General features: G+C 35.2%; 1 protein-coding gene across 1 annotated transcript in view; it reads right to left on the bottom strand.

Moving 5' to 3' along the window:
- ANKRD31 (ankyrin repeat domain 31) overlaps positions 1-22,132 on the bottom strand; it is a 53,261-nt gene that overhangs the window by 10,396 nt on the left and 20,733 nt on the right. Inside the window, 13 exon segments of the mRNA XM_048931030.1 lie at positions 271-367; positions 1,194-1,334; positions 2,994-3,955; positions 3,958-3,977; positions 5,857-5,953; positions 8,336-8,417; positions 9,159-9,286; positions 9,691-9,850; positions 12,200-12,342; positions 13,517-13,651; positions 17,667-17,909; positions 18,544-18,997; positions 20,470-20,522. Of these exon segments, the coding sequence (XP_048786987.1) occupies positions 271-367; positions 1,194-1,334; positions 2,994-3,955; positions 3,958-3,977; positions 5,857-5,953; positions 8,336-8,417; positions 9,159-9,286; positions 9,691-9,850; positions 12,200-12,342; positions 13,517-13,651; positions 17,667-17,909; positions 18,544-18,997; positions 20,470-20,522 (2,715 nt within the window).

Genomic DNA, 22,132 nt, shown 5'->3' with positions numbered 1-22,132 from the left:
ATTTTAAAACAAAATATTACATACATATTTCTATATAGCAATCAAGTCATTTGCAATTATCTCCTTCATGCAACTACTTTCTGAATAAAAAGTACTTATTTGAAGACCACTTGTCATTTATGTCTCTATGTTTCAGTACAGGGATCTGATATATGAATGTAGTCCAAAATAAATCAGAAAGCAATGGATGAATTTTGGAATTTAAGCTCATGAAAAATTACTTTCTGATGCTTCAGTCATGGTGAACATTAGATTTTAAGTGGTACATACCTGCAAGCTCTCTCCGCTGTGATGGTATTTCCAGGTCAATAGAAACAGGAGCATCTCCAACAACAAGCTTTGACAACTGTGTCCCACGATAAGCAACCTATAAACAAGATCTAAATGGATAACTGTTTATTTTAATTCTTTTGTGGTTTTGCTGTTATTTTTCCTGATACGTGAAAAACTTTCACTTTTCTTCTAAAATTCAGTTTAGGTATTTAATAGTCTGCATCAGGCAATATTAAACAGAAATTCTGCTGATTAAAATTCTTACTGAAAAAATGTTGTTTACCTACTAAGATCTCTAAAATAAAGAATAACACTATTTCTGCAACATTTATCCCCAACATTTTGACAACTCAAACTGTTGACTGCTTCTTTTTATTCTCTTGATTCTCTTTTCTCATGGTGATGGTAACAGAGCACCAGAACAGGCTACCTAGAGAGGATGTGGAGTTTTCTTCTTTGGAGATATTCAAGACCCATGTGGACACCTACTCATGCAGCTAGCTGTATGGAGCCTGCTTTGGCAGGGCGTTGGACTTGATGATCTCTAAAGGTCCTTTCCAACCCCTACAGTTCTGTGATTCCACCTTTCAGCCTTTTCAGTCAACTTCTGAATCATTTTAAAACCGTGCTTTCAAAACACTGACAGCTTACTGACTAGGCTTTCCCACAATCTCTGAACACCTGTATCTAGCACTGTATAGCTAACCCTTTTCTGGAGTTACATATTTCTGTTCACAGCACTTCATTAGCAGCAGGAAGACTTTAAAATTTAGGCTTGTACCCTGCTTTTGTAACTAAAAATGGAGATCAAAAATAGTGAAAATATTTCCTGACTGCATTTCACTTTATAATTTACAGATTCATTAAATTTGTTATTTGCATTTATCGATATTATTTCTGAGAGTAAAAATCAAGCATACCTTGTTCCATGCATACTTCCATGTCACATAAATATCACTTCCTAGTAGGTCTTCAACCCATCGAACTGGGTTCTGAAATATTTTATTTTTACTTGTTTTGATCTTGCCATCTGTTAAGAGTGTGGCTTTGCAAGTGAATTCCTAAAAAAAGAAAAATAAAGAAATAGTTTTCAGCTCATAAAATAAAAAAACTGAATTAAAATCCCTAAAACATGGAAAAAATGTTGGACTATATACCTGAAGAGTTGTAGCCAATTTTTATTTCCACAATAAAGAAATAAAAATTCTTATGGCTTGCAATTTTTTACACTAAGTTAAATTTTGTTATACGCAATACTGGGCAATGCTGTTTAGTATGTACAAAGTTAAACAATCAGAATAAAGGAATGATCCATCAAAAATATTCAGCTACCTTCCACCATAACAAATGGTTTGGCTCTCTAAGAATGTAAACTAAGATGTTTAACTCAAATACCTTGATGAACAGTAAATCTAACTCGCATTTATACAGCATGGGCCCATAGTGTTAAAAAACAACATGCTGCCTGCTCAAAGCTAATTTAAGTAAGTATTATGCACTAGCTATATGTTTTTTCTAAGTATATATATAAACAGTAAAGAAACTTTGTGAATCAATTCTTTGCAATACTAGCCTCTAGTATTGCAAGATACTAAATACTCAGATACTAGATACCTCAGATACTAGCCTCTAAATTTCAATCTCTACAGCACTCATGATTTTCTAAGACATGAATGAGTGCCATTTTCATTCTACTAATATCACTGACTTCTCTAAAGCCAGAACATCAGCATTTCAATATAGGGTCATGATTCCTTAGGACCAGAATGTAATAAGTAGCACTGACAGATAACAGTCATCAGAGAAAAGAGCATGTTAAATTCTCTATCCTTCAATTTAATCATCTTAGGGTTTGTAGGAAAATTACACGTCCTCCAATAAAAAGAAGAGTGTGTATAGATCCACGACATAACCCAGTGTAGAGGTTTGTAACTTGCTAACACTGGCTTATGGTACAAAGCATAGCAACAAACCAGATGCTCTCAGAAGAAAAGCATTCCTGAGCAGAGTGGAGGTGTAGAAAAAGAGGTCTTTTCTGCATTAACTAACTATATCTGGTTAGCTGAAAACAACCTTTCACATTCTAATTAATATGTTGCACTGGAAATTAACTAGCTCACAAATGGGAATTCAGTCAATAGTTCCACCATTTACTGAATACTAAGTCAGGTCCTCAGCAGCTGTCTTAAAAGTCTGCTTTGTATTTGGAAACACGGGGGTACGTTTTCATATTAAATAGAGGTTGATTTTTTTTTTTTTTTTTGCAGACATGGTTTGTATCAGGCCCCAGAACCAGCTAGTGAGAAATCTGGCATACATTCACGTCTACCATGACACAGAGGAAATCCTTAATAGCAGCTTCAAAACACTAAGTCATGAAAACCTTAACATTCTCCTCTTTTAAATGTGAAAAACTAGCAATGCACAGCCAATAATTCTACTCCGACTTTAGCAAAGGGAAACATGAAGGAACTGATAATGCAAAATTAAACACTACTTAAGCAGTATTCTGTGTGTTAAAATCACAGACTAAGCAGAAGACAATATCCATAACGTTTTCCTTTACAACTCATAAAAGATCACATGTAATTAACACATAAAATTTTTCACTACTAAATGCTGACAATACAGACTGTTTTTTCCCCATTTTAATGTTTGTTTTTGCACCCCCACAATTATTCACTAGTTATTATTATACTATTATTATACTCAACAATTACCTTCAGTGTGAATTCCAAAACATTTTCGCCTGGCTTAATCCTTCCCAATTCAAGAAGATCTATCAGCTGAAGCTTTTTTGTGTTTTTTCTCGCATACTTCCTTTGTTTTCGTTCACATTCCTTGTAACCATAGTTCTGGAAAGATTTCTCACTAAGGTTTACTGGATAATCTGCATTTGATGCAAAATTTTCAGCCATTGATTCTGCATTAAAAGAGTTCCCACGACTCCGAAAGAACATTTGATTCAGATTAGGAAAGTTATCTGTGGATGCTGATGTTATTACTTGCTGGTGCTGCTGGAAAGCTTTTTTCTTATTTACATATCTGTGTACATTCTCATCTGCAAGAACCTGCTGACAGTCACCACCTGGCTGACAAACATTGTTACTGGCAGCAGTGCTTTGGGCTTCTGAAATACTTAACATGTTGGTCACTGAAGTGGGATCTAATGACTTGTTTCCTTGCTCTCCAACTGCTGTGTGATCAATGTCTTTTTGCTGTGAACAGTTAGTTTCAGCAGTGGAAGCTGCAGGTTTTGAAGGCAATGACACTAACTCTACAGCATTTGTCAACCCTGACATGTCATAGAAATAATATTTTCTTACCCAGTTTTCAGATTCTGAAGTACTATCAGAAACCACTTTGCCTCTTACTGCTTCTGTGTTAGTTTCTGTCTCAGCCAAGCAGTTGTTTGGACACTGGCTGCATTCCTGAGCTGAAGATCTAATTTCTGAAGAGAGATGTGCTTTTACTCTGTTTTCATTAGGCATACTGGCACCAAGCCCCATAGCATCTGTAACTACATTGGGATTCAGGATTTGCTTCTCTGAATCTGATGCTCTGAACACTTGCTTTGTTTTTCTATAATTTTCTATTTTCTGCAGTAATCCCTTCTGGTTTTGGACAACAGTCAACAGATTCTTTTGCCTGGAAGAGAGGTTAGCTACTTGTTCAATCTGTGCTTAAAAGATTCTGCTGAAACCCTACAGAAAATTTAAAAGTAATAAAAAAAAAAAAAAACCTCCGGAGTTACTGTGAACACAAAACAGGAACAGCTTAACTCACTGAAAACAGAGATATATTTTAAAGGATTTTATCAACCTCTAAAATATGAACAAAGCTTTTTTTTTTATCATATCTAAAGTTGGTAATATATTACATTTATTGTTCAAATGCAAGGCTTTATGCACAAGAAACTGCAGAATCCTGTCTAAAAGTGAGATGCAAACCATCAAAAATGCAGAAAAAACTTTATATCACTTCTAACTCATCGGGTTTGTATTATCACTAGTCAGCCTTTTATCACTGCAAATCCCAATAGTCCATTGAATTCAGTGCCACTGCTGCTCAAATTCGGAGTCTTTTTTACAGTGAGCTCAGAATAAATTCTTGAAGTTATTATCACATTTTTTTTTATGGTCCTTCACCACAAAATGCTTAGTGAAAATCAAAACTGTAATAATACTACCATAACCATTCAGACAAGGGACTGAGCAGTTTAGAATGTTATATGCTAGCCTGGGAATCTCTTTCTTTTCTTCAGGCCCAGCTTCTTGGTTGAGTTTGTCTCCTTTTAAGAGACAAACTCTTCTTTCCGGAGACCTCATCCCCTTCTGAAATGGGAATTCTTTATTTTCACCACTTCGGCATGAAAACCACCAGTATGACCCCATACTCCTTTTTTTCCTAATCCCACCTCATGGGGTAATTGATTGCACCACTGCTCTGACATCTTACTGGAAAGATAGAGTACCACCACAAGGTGTGAGAAAAGGAACAGCAGCAAGACTTGCTTTAAACTTCACCCATAGCACAGATACCATGCAAGTAACATTACTCCACGCTTGGAAGAGAGAGAGTGTAGAGGGGTTCAAGACAGAGGTACAGTAAGACTATTTGGTATAGAACAAGGACAACTAAATTACAGTGTGACTGTATTAATGCCCAATACTGTGATATGATTAAATCCATGATATGATCAACATAATCAGCTTATTATCAATCACTAATTACTGAGCCTTCACAACTACAGAATGCTGGAGAATACTGTGACACTCCAGTAATTTTTCTTTAGTGAAATGTTGTTGCTTTATTGCTGTGTAAACACAGAAGAAGCTGAAACTAAAGAGAAAATACAAGGCAAAAATGTATGACTGGAATGACAAGGGCAAAGCAATGTACAAATACAACGGTTTTTTTCTCTTCATTTTTCTTAGGTGAGAAAACATTTTAAGATCTTCAAAGAAATATACAGAAATTGAGAAGTAATGTATCTTCCTGTGCCAACAAAGTGAGAAACAGAAAGATAAAAAAACATGGTGATGCTTCCTTATCTTCTGTACATTCATGTCTTGTGTGGCAGAAGATTTTAAGTTACTTCATTAAAAACAAACTTTACATCATACAAATCATTAAAAGGAAATACAATAAGATTTGGAATTTAGTTCACTACAGTTGATGGACAGCTGATGCATTAGGCATAGAGTATCTACAATACCCAGAAATATGTATCAGTTTTCTCCAGAACACCTTTTTTTCCTCAATATTAGAAGGCAGATTAAGTTTGTGAAAATATAGATTGTTTTGTCTCTGTTTTTAATTCACTCATACCTTGTTAACAATAATAGTTTGGAACCCTAAATTCTCTTGTCATAAACCTTCTTGTTTTCTAGTAATTCATGTAATTCGTGTAATTCTCCTCCTACTGGAGGTAACAGAAGATAATATGGATCTGCAGCAAAGGCTGAAAGATTTTCTTCTGCTTTCAAAGCACTGTTACTAATCTTCTAATCTAATTCTGACTAACTTTGTCAGTACTGCTTTAAAAAAATCCTATAAATACAAACCTTGTATTTTACATACCTGTATTTTTTATCAAGGGCAGCCCTGTCTGCTTTCTGTTCTGCAAACACTTTATTCAAAGTACCTTCTATCTGAGACAGGCCTTGGGTAAACATATCTGTTCATTATTTTGATGCAAACAGAAGGATGATGGTGATGGTTAGTAGAAAACAGTTATAGCAATAACATATTTAATATAGCAAAAACCACTGCCCAAGTATAAAAACACTGTTACAGCTTTACATGGCCATTCATGTTAAAAGCTATTTACAAACAGAGTACTTCCCAGAGAAATTATTCTCAGGAACAACTAAGTACAGGTTTAATTTAAAATTAAATAGTCCAAGTATCAGAAAAGTTTGAAGTATCAGTGCCCAGTCTAGGAAGTTATAAAGAGAACAAAGCACATTAAAAGAACTGTCCCATGGCTGAGAAGCAATGAAACCTTTTTGAAGTTCTTCATGTTGCAAGGAGCTGCATAACATATATATAATATAATAATTATATCATTATATATGTTATATTATATATAATTATATATTATAATATATCATTTTATCAATTATATCATAGAATCATAGAATGGCCTGGGTCATCTAGTTTCAAGCCCCCCCGCTATGTGAAGCAATCTGCAGAAATTACACAAGCTTAAGACGACACCAAAAACCTTTATATTTTAAGTATAAAATAATTTGATAATTGGAGCTGCTTGTAGCTAAAAATATGCAAAAAGCATACGTGCCTTATTCTTACATATCTTCAAATATGTATTATAGAATATGAATAGAAATCATAAATTCTTATTTGCTATATTTTTCTGTAGTAGGAGAGGCAGTTAAAATTTTTTCTCTCTTTTCTTAGATATATATCATAAAAGAGAGTTCATTAGTCATGGTCAGCAGACACCACTGGAATAATACGTGAGACATACAATCCCTGAACATATAAAACAGGAAAGATGAGATTTCATTATGGAAAATCGGTAATTATACAACTAAAAAATGTATTTACATTTCAAATAACCTATTTCATAGTACCTACCAGTATTTATTAAATTAGAAAGATATTAAAATACTGCTCTGTTTTATCATAGAGTCACAGAATGGTTTCTGTTGGAAGAGACTTTAAAGACAGTCTCATTCCAACCCTCATGGCAGGCTTGCCACTGAGGTTATTGGATTGCTGCCTGTCCAACCTGGCATTAAATGCCCCCACAGATGGGACGTCCACATATGCTCTGGCACTGCCTGTGCCAGTACCTCACCGCCCTGAGTGGCTTTAAGGTAATTTAACAGAGTACCTTAGAGTAGTTTGTATTGCATAAACACATCTCATTCTCTACTGCTAGTTTGTCAAAATACTGACATATTGTTGCTCAGTCTTGTGCTTCTTCACAAGTAGTAATTATGATTTAATTTAACAAGTAGATAGATGATTAATACTTTAGTCAGAAGTGGTAACAAATCACCATGTCCATCTCGCTTGTATCCCTAAACAGGAAGTCTGATACTTCTTATTTTCCTCATTCATGAAATTGTACATCTCTTTCACCTTATTATGCATGAAGCTCTATCATGCATAGAGGATTCTGCCTAGCATGTCTATTTAACAAATACTTTTTAAGCAAATAAAATTTTAATTAACAGTTCAAACTTTGTAAATTTGAAGCTGTAAGTCTGTATAATTCCCTATTTCACATTTATTTTTGAAGGGATAAACTTTAAATATAATTTGAAAGCTTCACGCTATTTTCAGGGAAAGAAAAAAAATAACTTTCCTTGCTGTTCTCCAGCAAAACACTCTCATGGGCATGAGCTGCTCAAAAATACACACAGTGCTGCCTAGATTGCAGAGGCAGTCTGGGAGAGAGACACTGATCAAAAGCCTTCTTGCAGCAACCTCTGCCACTTGAACAGTCATGGCCTCATGATCTAGGAAGTCAGTGTCACTTAGTAGTTTCTTGAGATTAATCTGAATTGAGATTCGGTAGGCCAAGTCAAATTACACAATCAGGCATCAGCATTTCTGAAACTGCCCATTATCAACAACACCTACTGTAAGATTTCTCTTTTCCCCCTCATTAATTATTTTAGGCTGCTGAAAAAGCAGCTGCAATAGAACAAAAATGATATAACCAGTACTTTACATACAAACAAGTGTTCATGCTCATGGGGGGGCTCTAGAAGAATCCCATGTACTTATCACTGAAGAATGCTGCCAACAGTGTGTTTTTTATTTGATGATTTTTTTTTAATACTTTTAGTTTGATTTGAAACAAAATATTTCTGTGCTGCCAAGCTGCATGCTTTCAGTTTTTCATTCTTAAGTAAACTAGAAGCACTCTAGGAAGAACAGCTGCTGGGAACTGGAATTAAAATCTTACTTTCAAGTTGTAATTTCTAGAGGAGTTATCCAATCAGGTTACTTGCAATACTTCTTAAAATGATGATATTCGATATTTAGAAAAAGATAACTGAAAAAAACCTGAATTTACATCTACCTGCATCTTCAGAAGTTCTCAGTTCAAGTAGCAACAGCTCTTTCTGCTTCTTTTCAACATCTTGTAAGGCAGCAACAGTATTCTATTAACAAATACATTATAGCAAGAAGTAGAGTCAAATCCACTGCATAACACACTGATCATGATGCATGGTCTGCAAGATAAGTATTGCTGGACTCAAATCATTCCATAGAGGGAGCAGCTACTATGTGCAAGCCATGGGGCACTGATATGATATAAATACTATGGAGGCTGTGCTTTGTAAGGGGATATCATAGCCTGGGTTTGCTAAGTCATTCAAACTAGTCCATTATAGAGTCCACCTTCGAGCTCACCACAGCGATCAGACAGTGAATCTCAGCATGACAGTAACACCTAGACAACTTAAACGTTACCTCTAAGTATCAGCAAGAGCTTTCCTAACATACAAATTATGCAAAAATCTTTGTGGGTCTTTTAAACTCAGATTAAATGATTTCTAAATGTCTTCATTGTGAAGAAAAAACATCTCACTTTCTTCATGGAAAGCCTAGGATTCCTGACCTTTTTATATTCATATAAGCAATAAAAAATATGAACATGTTGCCTATTATTTGCACAAGATGTATAAATGCGCGGGAGTCATGAACAGAGGAAAGTGATAATCCACAATCTTTTCATATGCTGTAATCCACAGTTTACTGATCACGATACTGTTCTTTACGTATACTCTGGAGGGTCAATTATTTTAATGATAGTTCTATGCTATTCAGACAGTAAATGACACTATACAGTAGCACACTATGAAGCAGTACAACAGAACTCTTCTATTATCTGTACTCACCACACTGTATTTCTCACTTCGTGGCTCCAAGGATGTATCACCATCTTCATAATGCTTAAAACAAACACTTTTTTGTCTTCTTGATGTGTAGTACATTTTGTCTTCTTGACCTACAGCACACTTTGCGACTAAGAAAAATAAAAATAATAAATATAATTTTAAATGAAATTGCAGGATCACAGTGTGTTAGACAAGTTAATACAGGTTACAGAAATAAAATGGTAGACCAGACTACAATAAAAACATCTTGCATATGCAAATGAGCTCAAATTTAAGCAGTATGAGGAAATACTTTTTAAAGCTACAATTACAGTTTATAAGATGCACCACGTTATGTTATTCCTCACATTTTCAGGAAAAAAACACCCTTATGTATCCTATTTTCTAAAACATATAAATAACAATCCATTGATAATAAACTTAAAAATATCTGTGCCAGGCAATGTGCAGCTCTGTATATTGCATTCTAATGTATAGTTTTGCACTGAGATTACAGTGCAATCTTATGGTTTATATTATAAAGCCAACATACCTGTGACGTCACTAGTTTCAACAGGAAGTACATATTCAACAGAACAGTAAGACATCAGCAGTTCTTTCATTTCATCATTACAAGCTTCAACCAAAGCACTTTTCCCAGAATCATTCATCTCACATGGATTTGCCCCATGCTGCAGTAGAATCCTGGCTGCCTATTACATATTACATAATGTTATTTGTACTGTGGTTATTCTTGATGTGGACGTATAATACAACTTATAAATATAAATATTATTTATCATAAATCATGAATAACAAAAGTACGAATAGAGCTGTCACACTTGCAGTCTCTATTAAACAAGTAAGTGCAATTGGCTCTTCTATTTCTAATCTTTCCTTAGAATACACATATAATTTACAACTTTTTGTTAAACTTGTCTTGTCTATGGTAGTGTTACATACAACAGTTACAAAATATCACAGACCTAAATTGAAAAAAAAAAAGGTGGATTATGAATGAAGTGCAGAAAAGAAATGGCTTGTTTCGTCTAGATATTTAATAGTGGTTTTATTCTTCAATTATATGCACTAACATTTTTTTTTTTCTTTTCCAAAGTCCAAATCACTTGTATGTATACTTAATTTTAAAATGTGGAAAAGAGATTTGTGGCATTGATGGAATTATACATCCTTTCGTAAGGAAGCATCAGGGAGATAGAGCTTAATGAAAAAGAATTTCCACATGTATGATTTTTCATATTTACCATTTCTAATTTTCTTATTGTTGAATATTAGAAAGAATATGGAAGTTCAAAATCTGCTTTGTTGTTTTTAGAATAGTGACAGAACCTTCTCTAGTGGTTTCCCCTACAAATATTAAACAGCTTTTTGCATGTTTACAAGAGTCCTATTGAGAACAAGGTACTAACACAGTGAAATCACCTCTTCCATTTTATCTCGCCCCACAGAAAACATAAATGGCATGCCTCACAGATAAGATAAATGAGATGGAAAATCAGCTCTTTTGATAGGAATAGAGGGTTAAGTTAGAGTCAACCTGGCATTATCTGCTTATGCTCAGTTCCTTGGGAGTCACTGTGCCAAAACATTTTACTTATTTGTTCATTCAAATAAAAGGCAGACATTTGGCTGTCTCCTTGAGGAGTGTGTTTATTTCACCAATTCTGCATGGATCCAAAGTACATTCCTCAACTAAATTTCTCTTCCATGCACGTAACACCTAGTCTATGGTATTTCCCAGGAATTTCCAGTCATTTAGGACTTTCCACTGTGGGGAAATCTAAATGTTCCCATTTCCACAGCTACCTATCCCAGTCCATGCTGGAGTTGCATTAAGCCCCAAGTACATTGATGAGCACCCTGGTCTACTCCTTTCCTTATGCTGGCACAGTTCTTAAACAGGTTCAGCGGGCTCTCCTAAAGAAAGCCTTGTTTTTAGAGGACTACTTCTCCACCTGTTCAACTTCCTAAACTAGTTTTATGCATAATCACTGAAGAGCTCCACACTAAAGACTAGCTGGTGACTATTGTTAGAGACAAGCAATGTTAAGCAGTCTTACAGATCATTCCCTTTTTTAACTGAAAAGAGCTCACCTTCTCTCCTACACTCCTGAAGTTTAAGTTGGATTTTATTAACAGTAAATGGAAATAGTTTTAAATGGGAATGAAGAAAATACTAATGGGTAAGAAAAAAAATCACAAATGGGAAAAAATATGACAAGATATTTTTAACTGCTAAACCTGATACTTCTTTTACTCATTTTAGACACTGTAAATGGAAAAAAAAAAAAAAAATCACCACAAGAGAAAAGAACTAAGTATATTGTTCAGTAATCAACCATTTTTCATTAACTGGAAAAGATTTTCCTCTTTTATTTACCCATAAAACTTGTTTTCTTAGACAGTATTTTGTCTTCTCATACATCTGTTTAACTCTGATAGATTTCAATGGGAGGTGCATTCATGAAAGCTTCTGATTAATAGTCTCTTCATTAAAAACAAACAAAAAAAACCCCCAGAATGCGTGTGTACCAGAATTAATAACTGATTTTTTGCCACATCAGGGAAACATTCTGAAAATTTTGAAAAAAAAAAAAATCAATTCTTTGTCTTTAAATATAATAATTTGCTTTTAAAAATCATTTTGAGTCTTAAACTTGTTCGCTTTAATTTACTTTATAGGAATATTAACCAAACATCAGTTTTATTGGTTTACTGGCAAATTCAGAATGCTCGGTGTTTCACTATTACTTTTAAAAAGTCCAATATATGAGAGATAAACATGATTGCCACTGAACCTTTCTGATTTGTACAACAGACTGAAAATGTCAATTAACTGTACAGTCTCAACTGTCACTTCTGAAAAAATAATTCTTCTAATTTTCATTGAGTCAAAGAACATTGACTTACTTCCTGAATTCAAGCGTACACTAACATTGTACTAGGAACTTTAGATTTTTCGTATTTTAACCACTATTTAACATTGTTGGCCCAATACTGGAAATTAGACACAGGTAATGTTATTTACAGGAAAAACATACCTCCAAAGAATTGATATAAACAGCATTGTGTATTGGCAAAATACCATCTAGACCTCTGCTGTTAACATCACCACCAGCTTTCAGTAATTCTGAGATCACTTCCGTAAATCCACCAGCAGAAGCTTCATGAATAGCTGTCCAACCTAAACAAAGTAGGATGACATGTACAGCATGCATCTGATTTCGAAACATCCACAAAAACCATAATTAGCAACTACACATTTTGGTGTAAAATTTTCTGTAAAATAAACACTGGATATCTATCTTTAAGACTAATCCTAAACAGAATCATCTTGAATTACTAAGGTAAATCACGTCCCGTGAATTCAGCTTACTTCAGAGAAAAATATATCCAATATCAACCAGGAAGATATTTTATTTTTTTTATCAAACTACTAAAAATAATACAAGAAACAAACAAAAAAGTAATTAAAAATAGAATAGAAAGAATTTAAGCAAATGATTTTTTAGACCTGCTCCCAAGGAAATAAGATCTTTGTGACCGTGTTTCATGCAAAGATATATATTCATGTGCATATCCATCAGCTGCCCCTGATCTTTCATGGGCACTGGTCATTCAACAAAATTTAATAATGGCTGTAAGATCTCACACATCACAACTTACATACACTGTCTGGTGATCTACTCATCAATAGAGGAAAATGACTTGATTATTGTCCCTGCTGAGGGAAAGGTTGCATTGCTCCACGCTGAGACACAAATCCAGAGGTTCATACACTGCTTGTACTAATTAAATGACTTCCTCCTCTTTTCCCGACTAAGAATTTTGAAATCAAATCCTAGATTGATACACGCATGAACAATTTTTCTTTCAATAGCCTCACACAGCATGAGATAAAAAAATTTCAAGCTGCCATAAAGACAAAAGAGTGTATTACTGTTCCACAGTTTATCATATACCCCATCACTAAAAGGGTTTTGTATAAATGCTTAAATGAGGAATGTATGCTTATGTTTGCCTTTATAAGCACATATACAGATAAAAAAGCATTCTTGCTGTACTAAACACCATCGTGTATTTCTAATAATTCCTATGTTATTTAAAATTGTTATAGAAATATTTGAACAAAATATAAGAAAAAAATTAAAAACACAAATCAACTGTATTTATTTAATAAGTAACAATGACAAAGAGAAGCTATTTTCTATAGCATTATGGTTGAACAGCTTCAAGAGTCACAAAAATAAATCGAGATTCCAAAACTATATTAAAATTTCACAAACTATGTAAGACCATACAGACAAATGATGTTAAATTACATCTAAAACAAATCCATAAGAAAGCAGTCCTCAAACCTGCACTGTCCTGTTCATTTACAGGAATTCCAGACGATATCAGAGTTTTCACCAAAGATAAATTTCCCCTCCTAGCAGCAATATGCAGCTCAGTTTCTCCTTTTGCACTTTTCTTCTTTCTCTTCTTTGTCTCAACTGTTGTAATACAAGTAACATAAAGTCTTTTATCTTACATTACATATATTAGTCTACATTATGTACATGTAAAACTATACCTTCCTTTCTAGTAGATATGAAATATTCTACAACACATACTGAACGCTCATTAGCAACAAAAAAATGCTTTCTTTTAAACAAGGAATCAAGCTTCATAACTAATTAGAATTATTGTAAACTTGTGCAGTAACATGGCCTTAATTATTCAGTAATATTGACCATATCAAAAGTTTAGAAAATAACATCAAAATGGTGCCAAAACATTTACAGTTCAGATCTAGAAGACTTAAGAATATTATGGATTATTGATAGGACAAGGAGGAATGGTTTTAAACTAAAAGAGGGGAGACTTAAGTTAAATGTTAAGCAGAAATTCTTTACTCAGAGGGTAGTGAGGCACAGGAGCATGTTGCTGAGAGAAGCTATGATGCCAGTCTGCCCTTGGAGATGTTCAAGGCCAGGCTGGATGGGCCCCTGGGCAGCCCGATCTAGTGGTTGGCAACCCTGCTCATGTCAAGAGGACTGGAAAGTGGATGGTCTTTACAGTCCCCTGCAATCCAAGCCATTCTATGATTTGATGATTACGGATGAACAGGAAAGGTAACAAGGTTGAAGAGTTTTATACTACACAGAGGTAGGAAGTATGTCAAATTTCTCCACAAATTTCTTACAATTTACCATGCCTGCCTGCCAAATATATAAAATACACAGAAAAGGGTATTTCAGAACGCATTTAAAAGTGAAGACAACCATTACCACTTTTCCATTCTGGATTCTGTACCAGAGAGGACACAGATTTCTATGGCAGGTATTTTTACAGCTGTGCTGTGACAAAGTCCTGTAAATTGATTACAAATCTTTGACTAATGTCAAGTAGCATAGCTTAACTACTTTTTAATTCAACTCGTAAAGCACTTGACTGACAATAGTAAATAAATTTTGTTTAATCCTTCTCTTACTGGTTCACAAAACAAACATTATCTACTTTAAGAAGTGTTACATGGTCATGAAATAATCCTAATTCCCAGGCTTCAAGTAACAGACACAGGACTGGGAGAAATATAAAGAAAAAGGAACAGATCTAAAAAGTATAAATTCTGTATATGAAGTAACGATGACCTTCTCCAGCAAACTGCAACAAAACAGACATGCATGTCTGTGTCACAGCATGTCAAATTTCAAAAGCTCTACCATGCATTTTAACCTTTTTTTCTCTTGTTCTCAATGCTTTAATACTGTGCCATTTAAAAATAATAATAATCATTTCTTTTCCCTATTTCTTAAAAATATGGAATTTATTAAAAAAAAGGAAAGTAAAAAGTATTTTTCAACTCAGCCATGTTTTTTTTTTTTTTAATTATTCATATGAACAATTAGTTCCTGCATCCCAAATGTTTCCTTTTCTCATCAGACAGGCTGTCTTCTCAAATATTTTCAGCTATCAGTATTCATTACTATCAAATATCTTCCATGATTTGACAGCTGCCTTGCTTTAGGTTCTTCCTGTCTTCCAGAAAAACTATTTTTCCAAGTTTCATTTAAGGTAAACTACTGAGCCTGTCATCCAGGACTGTTTGAAAGCACAGGAAAGACATACTGCCACTATATAAAAGACAGACATGTAGTGAGGATGTATCCACACTAACTTTAAATTTGTGCAAGTTCTGCTGCAGACAGACCATGACAGCACAGAGTTCTACATTGGCTATTATAACCTGTCAGACAGCACTTGCGGGGCCAACTTTGCAATGGGTGTACTTGGGCCACACTGCATGGACAACCAAAGGAGCTAAAAACTTTTTGCAAGTGAAAACTTTGTTTAAAGAGCATGCAGAAGGGGTACATTATTGAAATATTTCTCCAGTAGCCTGAGACCTGTTCTGTAAAATAACATATTGTGTTTTGTCTGCAAGCTTCTGAGTATGAACTCCCAAGGTAATAATTTACTTTCTGCTTCCTTTCTGCTTCCCTCCCTCCCTTATTCAAAGACCTATTATTCAAAGACCCTTATTCAAAGTCCTAGGGACTCTTTTAAGAGAAATAGGAGAGAAAAAAGGTGCACAATAGCCCACTAAGTCAACAACACTTAGTTATAAAGGCCGCAAATGAACAGAAATACTTGAAACGTTTTCCAGTTAAGTGGCCATGCACAACACTATTCTTCGTGCTTGCTAGGAAGCATTTGAAATAGCATAATAAAACAATGGTATGTAAATCAGAGTTCCCCCATTAAGTACATTGACTGGTGACTCATAAGCAGGAAAGATTAGGACCTTGGTAGATATGTAATCCAGTGATTGCATTAGCAAAGAAAAGGCGGAGAGGCTAGAGTAGCCAACAGTTAGGTTCCATTAGGCTGCAATATTTCAACAACTTCTTTAAACAGGCAATTGAATACTTCACTACTGGCCTATGAGTAATTCTTTTCACAGGCCAAACTATAAGAAAAGCAAGCTGTTTGTGCCCTCATTTTCTGTAAGCAGAATAGGAATGCCAAGAGCCTAACAGGTGACTGATTAGACTGAAGTAGCAATGTGCATGAGATCATCTAGGAACAGGAGATTTTCACTCAAGAATGGAATAATATAAGGAAAGTCACTGGGACATTGAACAATCAGATAGGATACAAAAGCCAGTTAAAAGCAAAAATACCTGAAAACTTTGCAAGCTATAAAACATTATCCCATCTTTATTTTTTTTCTGCTGCAACTGGAATGCCAGTCTCCAAAGCTATTATTGCCTTCAGCTATAAAAAGGGCTTTACTTTCTTCCATGATCTCTCAGACAGTAACACTTCTCTACAATGAAGGAAATAATTAAATTTTAGCTGAAAAAAAAATACAGCCTGCAGAATCTCCCTTGGGGGAAGAAAGTTATCTGTCAAATAATGCTCCAAAGGAGATCAGAATGTAAGCCCTTTGCATAGGAAGTAAAGAAATGCAAAGGAAAAAACATCCCATTTACCCCACTATAAGTATTGAGCAGAAGCATAATTGATGCAGAAAAGGACATTAATAGGGAAATGAATTATTTCCACATTCAGTATTTATTTTTGCAATAATTAAATGCAGATGGTGACATGCATCGAATGTGCCATGTCCAAGAATGATATAAAAAGGGATTCATGTAAGAGAAGGAAGCAATCTAGAGATAGGAAAGCTACGTACTGACACCACCAAATACTGGAGAACAGCAAGGAGCACCTATTTCTTTTCATCTACTCCTTCACTTCTAAAGGAATACAGGACCTTGCTCCAGAAACTCAAGACAACTGAAACTTGAGAAGGATTGAAAATTAGTAACCGTCAGAGAGAAAGAGGAAACAGCTTTCTGTACAACTCAAAAGAAAAGAAAACAAGAAGCTTGTGAGTATCAAAGAGAAAAGATCAGCAAGAACTTTGCATGGTTTACTGGTTAACTTTTGTCACGAGGTGAAGAATGCTAAAAAAACATTTCAGAGATTGGGTGGTGATTCCTTAGTTTAACATATTAAGAGTAGTCAGCATCCAGACCAAAGTCATAAAAAAAAAAAAATGCAGCTCTTGCCAGAAAAGACAGAAACAGAAATAATAAGTAGAAATGCATATAGGTGTGCCAAATTTACAGAAAGCCAACCTTTATTTGACCTGTGATGCATAAAGTACTTCATGGAAGACCAACTTAGCATTATCTTCAGCTCTCAGTTAAGTGACTCAGTTGATTAGTGATCAATTTAGTCTTACTTAAAAATCTTACTTACGATTCTGTGTTCTCTCAGTTAACACAACAAAGAAAAGACTGACAAATGCAACAGACGAAACAGAGCACGAACACCTTTTTTTGTAAAAATGAGTAAGTTCTGGCAATATTTCAAGTATTTGGAAATCACTAGATTATTTGTTGAATATGCTATTCAGACTTTTCCATGCTTTCCCTCCTGTATTACAAGAGACTTTCTACCCATATGTCTGGGAAATAAAAACTACACTGTTTTTACAAAAAATTAACTTTTTACCTGATTTCTTAGTTGTTTGCTCTGCTGATGGTTGATTGAATTTTGAACGAGTAGATAAAAGCTTGTTTTTCCTTACACTAAAACACAAGTCTGTCTTTTCTCTTGCCTCTTGTGGGTCTAACCTTAATCTTTTCACTTGGACTTCTCCTTCAGAGAATTGCAAGAGCACATTGCTCTTTTCACTTCCTTCTTTATGATTTTCTGTGCCTTCTGTTCCACCCATTCCAGCAAATCTTCCTTTATCTGTCAGTCCAAAAAAAGAACTTGAAGAATTTTCAAAAATTGAATGTGTTACTGCAGAGGTATTGTCTCTCATCCTGGACTAGGTGGTAATTTAGATTTTAACATCACTTAACTCTTTACTGAGTAACAATCCATAGATACTCTAACATATTACTTTATCCACTCTCCACTGTATGCTAACATAATGAGATTAAATCCAAAACAGTTCAAAGATTCTTTTGTGATAATAAGACTTTTATGGATTTATGTTGCTAAAAAAAATTAAGGTGCTTATGAATTTTATTCTAATTAACAAAAACAGTGGTCGTATTTTGATAAATTCAATGGGAATTTTGATCTAAAATGGTTCTGCTAAAATACAAAGCGAAAATGAGCAAATAATGAATGTGGCATTGCGGACTGTATCAGAACATACTACATGTTTTTGCCATTTATGGTACATGCTCTGGAAATCCACAGTTATGGTGTTGTTTTTCGCTTTAAATGAAGTACATAGAATGCTTACAGACAATTGATAAAATGACTATTTTGAAATAAAATATAGCACTTTTTTCCTGAGTAGTTTCTTTCCATGTATTTTGCACCTTTTGAAATGAATAAGGAGACTTCTCTGTATAAATACTGAAATACAAACCTGACTTTGAGTTGGTGTCCTTAAGATCTTGTCTCTTCCGTTTAATTTGACATATTTTCTTGTCATGTAAAGCTCTGAACAATATCTCTGAACTATGAGCATCTTTAGTTTCCTTCATGTGACATCTTCCAGTGCTTTGTTCTGCATTGAGCAGGATTCCCACTCTTGTTTCTGGTTGTAGAGCCTTTTGCTCATTGTTGTTCAGTACACCATCAGTAGAATTAGAAGGACTTCCAGAAGAACTCACTTCACTAGCAGTTGTTAAAAGCTCACGCATTAGGAGTGTTTCTGTATTTACTTTAAGAGTGCATTCCATGCAGCTGATTCCATCATCCAATATATTAGTATAAGTGTTTTGCACCTCATTTTGAATAGTCTGTTGCATTATGTCTGCCCTGCCTGAATCAGGAAGATTTGTGCACGCTAGTTCTGCCTCATTTACTTGTAAGAAACCCTTAAACAAAGCCAAAGAAAGATACAAAAATCAGAGTTGCTCTATTAATTTTGTTTCCATCAACAGTAGATTTAACTTGATTTGGCAAGTTTTGCAAAGAAATCATTTGTCCTGAAGATATTCTCATATCAGTATTTAGATTCCCATCTATCACATTACCACCATTATGTAGTGATCAACCCTTTTGAGAGGAAGTCAAAGCAAGCGTCAAATGAGAATCATGTTCTGTTAAATCAGTAGCCTCAGAAAGCTGTACAGACATTTTTTATTCAGAAACCAATGATGCAGAACAGACTAGTGATCATCTCCTCTGTTACAACAGAATTTGCTAAGCTTCTGTCATTTCTGTCCTTCTGCAGTTTTCTTCTGTTGAAATTCTGCCTGATTTAGTACACTCAGTTTTCATACAACTTTAACTGGAATGCAACAATTACAATTAGAAACAGTAACAGTGATGTCCATTGTTAGGACCAACACCAGGGAATTAAGTTTTCCCTGTATTCGTTCCTTGGTATACAGATGGACAAAAAGAAAATAAATACTTGTTGTGTTTATTCTTTCTGATTAAAATTACTTCTGAGTAGTTTTAGCCTTGACTCTAGCCTCTGCAATATCAATAACAGGTATTTATATATTTTTTAATGCTTTTTTTTTTTTTCCCCCCCATTCAGTTTTCTGTCCTCAAAACCCTGAAGAACTATATCACACCATAACAGAATCGTAGGGACTGGAAAGGACCTCTAGAGATCATCAAGTCCAACTCCCCTGGCCACAGCGGGCTCCCTAGATCTGGTTGCACAGGTAGGCATCCAAGCAAATGTCTCCAAAGAAGGAGACTCCACAACTTCTCTGGGCAGAGAGATCTTTTGGTACATTTCCCCAAATTCATTCTTCTGCTTTGTTCATGTTTAGCAAATATTTCCTTTGGTGCTTTAGTTTTTAAATGCTGAACTGTGCTATCTGCAATCCAGTCCAAGGCAGAGGTTCCCTAACTTCTTCCTATGTGAACCTAATAAAAACAACTTATTGCACAGATGCAAGCTATCCAAGAGTTACCAGCCAGGCAACAAGTACTGTGCAACTGGCAACTTTTTGCTGTTTTAGCCAGGTTTCTGAAAGTACAGAAAGGCACTAACATACCATTTTTGTTGTAAACTACCTCTGTAGCACTTGCAAAAACTCAGTAAGAACCACTGTGCAAGAGAGAAAGCTGACTGCCTCTGTCATGCATGTTCACAAAACTGCAGATTACCATAGTTATCATCAGGGATCAGCAACTATTTATCAAACTGTTTGCCATAATTGCCATTGAATGTCATCCTGCTTCAGCCTCTGCTGGATATATAACATCTAGTACATTATGTGCTGCTTCTGAAACACATTTCTTAAGCAGTTGTCTGAAGTTTACTGAAGACTGCTAGAAGTCCATAACAGTTCAGCATCAAATCAACAAGGAGACTGTAAAGATCTACCTGGTGCAGATTTCTATCCTCTGTACTTAATGTATTCTCTGTATCACCTCCACCTGAAATGAAATTAAGATAGAAGGAAAGCATTAATGAAAAGGGACTATAACTCTTTGCTTTCTATACATAGCATCTTGTGTCTGTAACCTAATGTGATGGGTACTGTTACACATAAACTATTAGAAAAGTCACCAAGGTACAGGCATTCTACAAGGATCTCAAACATTTATATATAAATATACATATATTAAAATTTTGGGGTCTGATTTTCATTGTAGAAGGGATTTCGTACAAACCATGAGAGGGTGTAGTAAAGTATGGAACTACGTTTTCCAATTTTTCTGAAGATTAATGACTTGAGCAATTATTTTTGAAAATTAGAGGAGCTGCTGCATTTCCCTAACTTATAGTAGGCTTCTCTGGTCCCAAGAGACTTCTGAAGCCAGTAACAGTGGAATAATTATGCCTCTCCTTGTATAACCTGGGCAGAGAAAGATACAGAATAGCTAAAGTCAAGACTTCAGTGGAAGAATAAAGAGGGATATTTCCCAGTACCAATTTAGTACTTTGATGGCATGTTTTAGCTTTCCAGCTACTTTTTGTGCTGATAAATTGATATATAAGTAGTACAGCAGCTACTAAGTTCTGACCCTAGTATTAATATACTTTATATACCCATGCAAAGCATTCTTAAAAGTATGCTGGTCACAAAACACTGAACCCAGTTCATTGCACTTTGCCATTTTTACTACAATAGGTACGCTACTCCCAGCTCTAAGGTTTGCCCAGCAACCCATGCTGGAACCAGCTAAATTAAACAGGCATTTCACAGCATGTCAACTCCTTCTCCAACACTTTTGGGAATCTCACCTACCAGATGTCAACCCTTAATCCTTAGCACCACCTTCAGTGATCCACTTCCAGCCCTTCCAGTCTTGGTCCCAAATCAAGCACAATGGTGCAGCTATTGAACAGTGATGAGGACAAGTTCTAACCCAAATCTTCATTTTAAATGTAATTCAGTCCCACCAATCTTAATAAGGCTCAGAATATCCACAAGACCTTTGATGGCTAGAGCCTGAAACTCTAACCATAGACCTTCAAAGCATAGAAATTCCTGCCAGCAGCTTTAATTTTTATTTACCTTATATTTCAAGCCAATAGCTTCTGTGTACTTCTTATAACCCTGATTCTAAGCTTATTCTATAAGCTTACTTGCCTCTGTAAAGCCCCATGTAGTATACTGTGTCCAAACTTGGAGCTCCCCATACAGGAAGGATGCAAAGCAATTGGAGCAGGTTCAGAGGAGGGCCACAGAGGTCTGGAGCACCTCTTCTATGAAGAAAGGTTGAGGAAACTGCGCTTGTTTAGCCTGGAGAAAAGAAGGCTCCTGGAAAACCTTATTGCAATGTTCCAGTATTTGAAGTGAGCTTACAAGCAGGGGGGAGACCAACTTTTTACACAATCTGATAAAGATAGGACAGGGAGGAATGGCTTTAAGCTAAAAGAGGAGAGATTAAGGTTAGAAATTTGGAAGAAATTTTTTATTCAGGAGGGTGCTGAGGCACTGGAACAGGTTACCCCAGAGAAGTTGTAGACCTATTCCTGTAGGAATTTAAGGCCAGGTTAGATGGAATCCTGGGCAATCTGCGCTGGTGGGTGACAACGT

This window comes from Lagopus muta, chromosome Z, assembly GCF_023343835.1.
Source record: "Lagopus muta isolate bLagMut1 chromosome Z, bLagMut1 primary, whole genome shotgun sequence".
Taxonomy (NCBI): domain Eukaryota; kingdom Metazoa; phylum Chordata; class Aves; order Galliformes; family Phasianidae; genus Lagopus; species Lagopus muta.
This window is presented reverse-complemented; position numbering and strand designations above follow the sequence as displayed.